General features: G+C 40.7%; 1 protein-coding gene across 1 annotated transcript in view; it reads right to left on the bottom strand.

Moving 5' to 3' along the window:
* The window catches only part of LOC147709359 (mitochondrial amidoxime-reducing component 1-like), a 206464-nt gene that overhangs the window by 21465 nt on the left and 175522 nt on the right, over window positions 1–9477 (bottom strand). Inside the window, exons 5-6 of the mRNA XM_086927931.1 lie at window positions 8803–8864; window positions 8562–8633 (exon numbers count right to left, since the gene is read on the bottom strand). Coding sequence (XP_086784057.1) covers window positions 8562–8633; window positions 8803–8864 — 134 coding nt within the window. The remainder of the gene's footprint in view (window positions 1–8561; window positions 8634–8802; window positions 8865–9477) is intronic.

Here is a 9477-nt window from a genome sequence, read left to right as displayed (position 1 = left end):
TCAGCTAGAAACAGCATCTTTGAACGTACATCAATGTATATAGACTTTTTTCTTCAACCCCATGTTCAATCCTTAAAGTCCTATATACGTGACACAGGTGATTTTATACAAAAAATGTTAAATTTTAATTGGTGTGAAGATTTTTTGTTAATTACCCTCGATGTTACATCCTTATACACGTCCATTAAACACAAGGACCGCATTAGAGCTGTAGGATATTACCTTGCACGTTGGGGCCCTGAACACAGTGATCATAGTAACATGTTGTTAAGTATGATAGAGAGCTGTTTCACCAACAACATTTTTATGTTCCAGAATAATTACTACCAACAGGCAAGAGGTGTTGCCATGGGAGCCAGCTTCTCCCCCAGTTATGCTTGCCTGCACATGGGCTGGTGGGAGGAGCTGGTTCTCATGATTAAACACCAGGACACAGTGGTCCAACATGTAAGGGCCTGGTGGAGGTTTATTGACGATCTCTTTTTAGTTTGGCAAGGCACAAGAGATGAGGCAGAAAAATTTATTGAAAACATCAACATAAATGATCTTAATCTCAAGTTTAGTGCCTGCATTAGCGAAAAGGAGGTCTACTTTCTGGACATGGAGATTTTCATTGAGCAGGGCAAACTAGAAACGCGGGTACATCAAAAACCGACTGCAGGGAACTCTGTTCTTCATGCCAGCAGTGCCCATCCTGGGCACCTTATCCATAGCATCCCCTATGGGGAGCTATTATGATTAAAACGTATTTGCAGTAGTGAACAAACTTTACAAGTAGCCCAGGAACAGTGCATAAAAACATTTCAACAAAGAGGATACAGCAAGAAGTGCTTAGACAATGCCCTCTCTAAAAGTAACTTAGTTCCCAGAAATGAACTAGTAACATCAAATCCAGGAGATGGAACAAAGAATAAATCTGATGACCATTTTAGATTCATCCTAAGATTTAATAAATCTGAAGGTGCGGTTCGAAAGATCATCAGAAAGAATTGGCACCTGATCAAACAGGATCCCATCATAGGCAAGACAGTTCCCCAACACCTGGCAAAAACATACCGCCGTGGAAAATGTATGAAGGACACTCTAGTCAAAAATGACCCTTGTGGACCATCAATTAAAAATACATGGCTGTCACAAAGAACAGGCTTCATTAAATGTAAGACCTGCAAGGCATGCCAACACGGGGTTTCTACGACTAAATACCAAACACCATTTAGTGAAAGGGAGTTTGTCATTGACAAGGCATTAAATTGCAAAACAGACCATGTAATTTACATACTAGAGTGTCCTTGCAATCTAAAATATGTTGGGAGCACTGCATTACAGGGCCATAAAAGAGTGTTACAGCATATACGCTCAATCAAAAACAATGACCCTTCATATCCAGTGGCGCGCCACTTCAATGAAATACACAAGGGTGATCCTAATGGGCTGCGATATTACTTAATAGATTCAGTCCCTACTTCTAAAAGGGGTGGGGATCGAAAGAAAGCCCTTAGGAAATTGAAGATGCAGTACATCCTTAATTTAGATACCAAGCACCCGGAGGGCTTGAATGTCACTGAGGAAATATGGTCCAGCCTTGAAACATAAATGTACCTAAGATGGGGGACAACAGACATTAGGATGAAATCATACTATAAACTATTTGGTCAAAAAGAATAGTAAATATGACATTTGTATAGCTGCGATCATTTTATACAGTTAAAAATGTGGGTGTTTATATGTGTCTATTTGTTCTGATATTTATGTCTTTATTTATTAAATTAAATTTTGATATGGGATATATATATATATATATATATATATATATATATATATATATATATATATATATATATATATATATATATATATATATATATTCACTTAAAAAACCATAGGTTTCAGGCCTTATATAGTTAGGAATTCGCATTTAAAAAACCATTGAAATTGCTCCTATATAATTAGTTGTACTAACTATATTACGCGCACCCGCAATCCACTGCTGATGATGTCACATATTACATCATTCATGACATGGTCAGTAACATCACTGATGACATCACTGATGACATCTCATTTGACATCACTGATGACATCACTGATGACATCATCCAGTGACTGTGTGTTTCTGTAAAGTTTAAATATGTTTTACATATTGAAGAATGAGTGGATGTATAAGTGTCTGGATGAAGGATTTAGTAGGTGCGTGACTGACTGTATGAGTGAGTGATTAAATGCATGGGTTAGTGACTAAACTGTCCGAATGTGTGCATCAGTATGTCTGTTGTTGTGTAAGCTGCTGCATGTGTTGCTCAGTAGCTATATGAGTGGCTATATGGGTTATTAATTGGTTGTCTAAGTATTTGAATGGGAGACTGAGTGTGTGTGTGGGTGGCTGGGAGGTGTGTGACTGTGCATAGATGTGTGAGCAGTTGATTCACTAGGTGTATGAGTTCAAGAGTGCATGTGGAAACAGCTATATGGGCGGTTGACTGTGTGCATGGGTGTGTTGGTGAGTGAATGGATATCTCAGTGCTACATGTCCAAGTAAGTACATATGTAAAACACAGTGCATGTGAGAGTTGGCATATATAAATGACCATACATGAGAGCCAGTGAATGTGCAAGTGGCTGTATGGCTCATTGTGTACTTGTATCAGTGATTGTATAAGAGAGTAAGTATGTGTTAGTATATGTTTGAATAAGTAAGGTATTGTGTGTATAACTGTATAGTTGAGGAAAGTTAAGTGTGATTGATTCTTTACATGACTGACTAGGTGTGTGAGTAACTCCATGGATGAGTGGCAGTGTGTGAGTGTCTGTATAGGTGTATGAGTGCATATGATAGTGTTGTATTGATGAGTGACTGTATGTATGAGTGATTCTATGGGTGAATGAGTGAATGTGTGTGTAGACCTAGGAATCAGTGAGTACGTATGTAGTAACTGGTATTGGTGTGTCAATCGTTTCAAGAATGGTAGTCTGTATTTAACACTGGGTGTATCAAAGGTTATATTAGAGTGTGAGGAGGTGCATCGTATTATCACATGAATGATATCATCAGTGATGTGATCAATGATGTCAAATGGGATGTAATCAGTGATGTCATCAGTGATGTCATTTGAGATGTCATCACTGATGTCATCAGTGATGTCATCAGTGATGTCACTGACCATGTCATGAATGATGTAATATGTGACATCATCAGCAGTGGATTGTGGGTGCGCGGAATATAGTTAGTACAACTAACTATATAGGAGCAATTTCAATGGTTTTTTAAATGCTAATTCCTAACTATATAAGGCCTGAAACCTATGGTTTTTTAAGTGAATTTGCAAGGTTTTTTAAATGCTAATCACTAACTACAATACTATATAAGGCCTGAAACCTATGGTTTTTTAAGTGAATTTGCAAGGTTTTTTAAATGCTAATTCCTAACTATATAAGGCCTGAAACCTATGTTTTTTTTAGTGAATTTGCAAGGTTTTTTAAATGCTAATTCCTAACTATATCAGGCGTGAAACCTATATTTTTTTTCAATAAATTTCAAAGGTTTTGTAAATGCAAATTCTATCAGCGGATAACGTTTATATATGTTATTATCCTTCTGGGACCACCTGAGCAGCCATCTTGTTTCTCAGGAGAAGTGAGGCACAAGAGAGCACAAAACAAGAGTGGAAAACGCGAAAAGGGGGCAGGGTAGAGACCCCCTGACCCCCAAGCCCTTCTCAAGGGGTCCCAGAAGGTATGCGTACGGTACGCGTACCGTACGCGTACGGTGCACGTACGGTGAGCGCATATAGATATATAATTTGCTCAAATTCAATTTTCTCAATGACTACTGGAGGGATTTTCACCTAATAAAGAAAAGGCACTACTGCATACCTGTCCCTACCATTTTGCCAAGTTTGGTGTAATTCCGTTCAGCCGTTCGGGCTGTAGCCGTGTCTAAAGGTCCCATAGAAAATTCCATTTGAAAAATGTCAAATTCAATTTTCTCAAGAACTGCTCGAGGGATTTTCACCAAACATAGCAAAGGCACATCTGCATACCAGGCCCTACCATTTTGCCAAGTTTGGTGTAATTCCATTCAGCCGTTCAGGCTGTAGCCGTGTCTTAAGGTCCCTATGGAAATTAACATGGGGAAAACACGTTTTGGGACCCCCCTTTTTTCTCGGCCCCCGCTTGACGAATCCCCCGAAACTTTCAGGGAAGAAGCGGAGCGTAGATGAGCAAATTTAAGGAAAATTACACGCAGATTCCTCAATCGGTGCCAAAGTTATTCCCAATAGAATGTTGGGGATTTCCTATGGTAACAAGGTCCTAACTATATATACCTACTGGCGACTGCCAGTAGGTTATATTTATATATCCAAAGAAGGCCATGACAGGCCGAAATGCATCATGCCGTGAATTTCAATAAAGGTGTTCTTCATCTGAATCCCCCGTTTGGCCTCTGCTCGTTTCTTTGGGAGTGAGTCGTTTTGGATATTCTTCACGGCAGCCGGCACCGTGATACAGAGGCCCCCACTTCGTAAGCTGGCTGCGGACAAGGCTGGCAGCTGCTGCTGCAGAACTGTTGTAACTCCGAGGTATCGGAACGTCCGTGGCCCACCACCCCTCGCACCAGGACAATAGCAAGGCGGCGACACGTAGGGTGGGATGCATTGCACTCCTACCTCCGTCACATTTGCCTCCAGGTCGTCGGTGAGGTTGAAAAGGTGTGTGGGGACCAGAAGAGGCACCTGGGAATACATTTAACAGGACATTGGCAGTTTTCTATCATCACAGCAAATCCGACCTACCGCGTTTCCACATGGAACTGAAAATCCCCCTGGAAGCACTTACCTGGAGGAAGCGAAGAACTCTGGGACCTGTGGTTCCAATGAACTACGGGTTGGTGAGCCAATACCACTATTGAGGGGGCGGAGCGGGCTTCCACCAAATAGGAAGTGTTGGACTATATATTCAGTGACGATCGTAATGCCTCCTGACATTTAGGCATCCGAAGAAGGCCATGACAGGCCGAAATGCATCATGCCGTGAATTTCAATAAAGGTGTTCTTCATCTGAATCCCCCGTTTGGCCTCTGCTCGTTTCTTTGGGAGTGAGTCATTTTGGATATTCTTCACGGCAGCCGGCACCGTGATACAGAGGCCCCCACTTCGTAAGCTGGCTGCGGACAAGGCTGGCAGCTGCTGCTGCAGAACTGTTGTAACTCCGAGGTATCGGAACGTCCGTGGCCCACCACCCCTCACACCAGGACAATAGCAAGGCGGCGACACGTAGGGTGGGATGCATTGCACTCCTACCTCCGCCACATTTGCCTCCAGGTCGTCGGTGAGGTTGAAAAGGTGTGTGGGGACCAGAAGAGGCACCTGGGAATACATTTAACAGGACATTGGCAGTTTTCTATCATCACAGCAAGTCCGACCTACCGCGTTTCCACATGGAACTGAAAATCCCCCTGGCAGCACTTACCTGGAGGAAGCGAAGAACTCTGGGACCTGTGGTTCCAATGAACTACGGGTTGGTGAGCCAATACCACTATTGAGGGGGCGGAGCGGGCTTCCACCAAATAGGAAGTGTTGGACTATATATTCAGTGACGATCGTAATGCCTCCTGACATTTAGGCATCCGAAGAAGGCCATGACAGGCCGAAATGCATCATGCCGTGAATTTCAATAAAGGTGTTCTTCATCTGAATCCCCCGTTTGGCCTCTGCTCGTTTCTTTGGGAGTGAGTTGTTTTGGATATTCTTCACGGCAGCCGGCACCGTGATACAGAGGCCCCCACTTCGTAAGCTGGCTGCGGACAAGGCTGGCAGCTGCTGCTGCAGAACTGTTGTAACTCCGAGGTATCGGAACGTCCGTGGCCCACCACCCCTCGCACCAGGACAATAGCAAGGCGGCGACACGTAGGGTGGGATGCATTGCACTCCTACCTCCGCCACATTTGCCTCCAGGTCGTCGGTGAGGTTGAAAAGGTGTGTGGGGACCAGAAGAGGCACTTGGGAATACATTTAACAGGACATTGGCAGTTTTCTATCATCACAGCAAGTCCGACCTACCGCGTTTCCACATGGAACTGAAAATCCCCCTGGCAGCACTTACCTGGAGGAAGCAAAGAACTCTGGGACCTGTGGTTCCAATGACCTACGGGTTGGTGAGCCAATACCACTATTGAGGGGGCGGAGCGGGCTTCCACCAAATAGGAAGTGTTGGACTATATATTCAGTGACGATCGTAATGCCTCCTGACATTTAGGCATCCGAAGAAGGCCATGACAGGCCGAAATGCATCATGCCGTGAATTTCAATAAAGGTGTTCTTCATCTGAATCCCCCATTTGGCCTCTGCTCGTTTCTTTGGGAGTGAGTCGTTTTGGATATATATATATATATATATATATATATATATATATATATATATATATATATATATATATATATATATATATATATATATATATATATATATATATATATATATATATATATATATATATATATATATATATATATATTATATATATATTTCGCACAAATCTCCCCCAAGAGGAGAAAAAGTTCGCACTCACAAAGGGGATTCTTCCCAATCTTTCCGATTTATTTTTCAAGGTATCAGCATGTATAGCTACAACCAACGCGTTTCACAACACACAGTTGCTTGTTCACGGTGTATATGTATATATATATATATATATATATATATATATATATATATATATATATATATATATATATATATATCCTACTGGCGGTAGATGTCATTTGAGATGTCATCAGTGATGTCATGAGTGATGTCAGTGACCATGTCATGAGTGATGTAATATGTGACGTCATCAGCATTGCATTGCACGGGCAAGTTATAGTGAGTCCAACTAACTATAACGTGGAAATTTCAATGGTTTTATGCGAGTAAAAATTCCACCTAACTATAACTGGTGTGAAACCTATGGTTTTTTCAGTGAATATATACATATATATCCACAAAAGTGCAATCTTCACCGCAGCCGCTCACGCGAGTGAAGAGAAAGATCAAGCAAATCCAACGTGCAGATTTGGCATGAGTTCTTTTATTCCAACAAAGCCACTAGATCCGACGTATTTTGGATATCTGTCCTTGCTCACAGATATATTAATTATTTATAAATGTATACATTTGTATATCTACACATGTTTATATATTTACATATTTATATATTTATATATTTATTCATGCGTTTTACGGTGGCACAGTTTACATATGTCAGTTAGCGTACTAGGTTCTCGACCATAGATCTGGTTTCACCAAAAAATAACACATTGAATTCCCTTTTGAAAAATTGTTGAAATGAACAAAATTAATTTGAATGAACTCTTTATTTGTATATAGAAACCTGACATATTATAGGCCAGCATGAAAAGCTGATAACTTTACAGTTTCTTCTTTTTCTTTTTCCTCTCTTTACTTTTTCTCTTTTTCTCTTTTTTTCTCTTTTTCCCCTTCGATCTTTAAATTAATTTTGGAATTTGAATATCAACAGAGTGGCTGCTCCCTGTTCCAACAACATTTTTTGTATTTTGAAATTTAAACTAATTTTTCTCACATGATGGTTCACACAGTTGGTTTTCCATGTTATATATCACTTAGAGGTTTTCTCTTTGGCCAAAGATAAGTTTGTGTAAATCTGATTGCAGTTTCAAAATATTTAAATTCAATTGAGATATTCAATGAATTGACCGCTATTTAAATTAATTGAATGTTTACAGAAGATGAGAAGATTTTCTGCTATATATAATGGATTGGAAATGTGTAAACATTGAGGGCCCGATGTAGGTAATCCCAGATTACAGATTCTTAAATACTGAATCATACCGATTCGGTATTTAAGAACAGGCAATTGGGATGTAGGTAAAAAAGTACTGAATCGGTAAGTTTCGCTAATTACCGAATCAGTATTTACCGATTCGTTAATTGCCATTCATTCCTATGGGCCTGGAGGGCCATTTGACAGATCCCACAGTGGCAATCACACACCCACTCACACAGCCATTTATGCTGAATGTGGGGGGTAGTTGCATCGGCCAACACCCAGCATGCAGCCAATCCCCGCTGTGCACGGGCAAAGGCCAAACGTGGAGTTAGGTTGGCTGCACATCTGGTGTTGGCCACAGGGCCTGGTCACAAGTAGCTATAATGTACACCCTTGCCATGCACTGCTAATTACTCCACATATTACATCACTCATAACATCTTCCATGACATCATTGGTAATATCACTGCAATGAAATTATTAATAAGAAAACTGTGCATGGCTTATAATTACCTTAGGACACGTTATAGCTACTGGAGATAACTATAACTGCTAAATTTCAATGGTTTTGTGTGTGTAAAATCTGAATCTAACTATAATGTCCCTGTAACCTTTGTGTTTTTAGTGACTGGTCTATCTATCTATCTATCTATCTATCTATCTATCTATCTATCTATCTATATGTCACATATATAGATACACTTTGAAATAGTTTGCTATGGGAGCACATACAATATTAATTATTATAACATATATCATTGTACAAAGATGTCACATACCTTCTGAGTGTCTCCAGTGGTTCTTTGATGTTAATGATCCCAGTGTCTGGGTCTAGAGTCGTGAAAATGCATCTACAAAAATGAGAAACACAGCATGCATAAAAATAAACTCACTGAAGCAGATGTAAAATAGATGAAAAAAGCCCACTGCTTTTCCCGTTTGATCGGTAGTAATCATTAACATCCCATTTTTCATCAACCTGGTACATATAACACAATAAGAATAAAGTGTTCTTCTTACCTATGGCAAGCCATGACTCTGTTCAGTTCCACATCACCAATCATTACTTCATCCCAAGAATCCTAGAGGAAACATTACAAATGATCACATGCCAGGCCTCCTGCAACTGTTTTCATTGTGCAATATGCAAATATTATGTGCATCCATAAGGATATATTGCCATCCAAGGATATCCAATGAATGAGTCACATGCAGCACATAAACAGGTTATTTTACCTGTCCCTTTGAAAATACAGATGCTCTTGTTTACCATTAAAGAAGACTCCAGATAGTCCCTAAAGTCACTGCAAACGTGAGTAAGGTGGGGATTTGTGCACCCCGTCCTGAAGAAGGTGCTTCTGGCATCGAAACATGTTGACGCACACAAAAAGGAGGTAACACACATTGTCAACGTAGTGACCTCCCACCCTCATTTTTAACAGCACCAGCCCGGGGGCTTATTAAATAATTTTTAGTCACCCCACGAGCCAGGTTCATTTTAACTATCGCTATTTTCCAAACCCCACAATACACTCACATTTATTCAAAATACCCCCTCACCAACACCACACATACTCTAAGTGCTCCCACGTCTTCGTAGGTCGCAGCACGCCGTACCCCGTAGAGGGGTACGATGACCCCGATGATGAAGCATGACACCAAGGGGCCTGTTGGTGTGTGAGGGGACCTAAAAAC

The sequence above is a fragment of the Lissotriton vulgaris genome, chromosome 6, assembly GCF_964263255.1.
Source record: "Lissotriton vulgaris chromosome 6, aLisVul1.2, whole genome shotgun sequence".
NCBI classification, from domain to species: domain Eukaryota; kingdom Metazoa; phylum Chordata; class Amphibia; order Caudata; family Salamandridae; genus Lissotriton; species Lissotriton vulgaris.
This window is presented reverse-complemented; position numbering and strand designations above follow the sequence as displayed.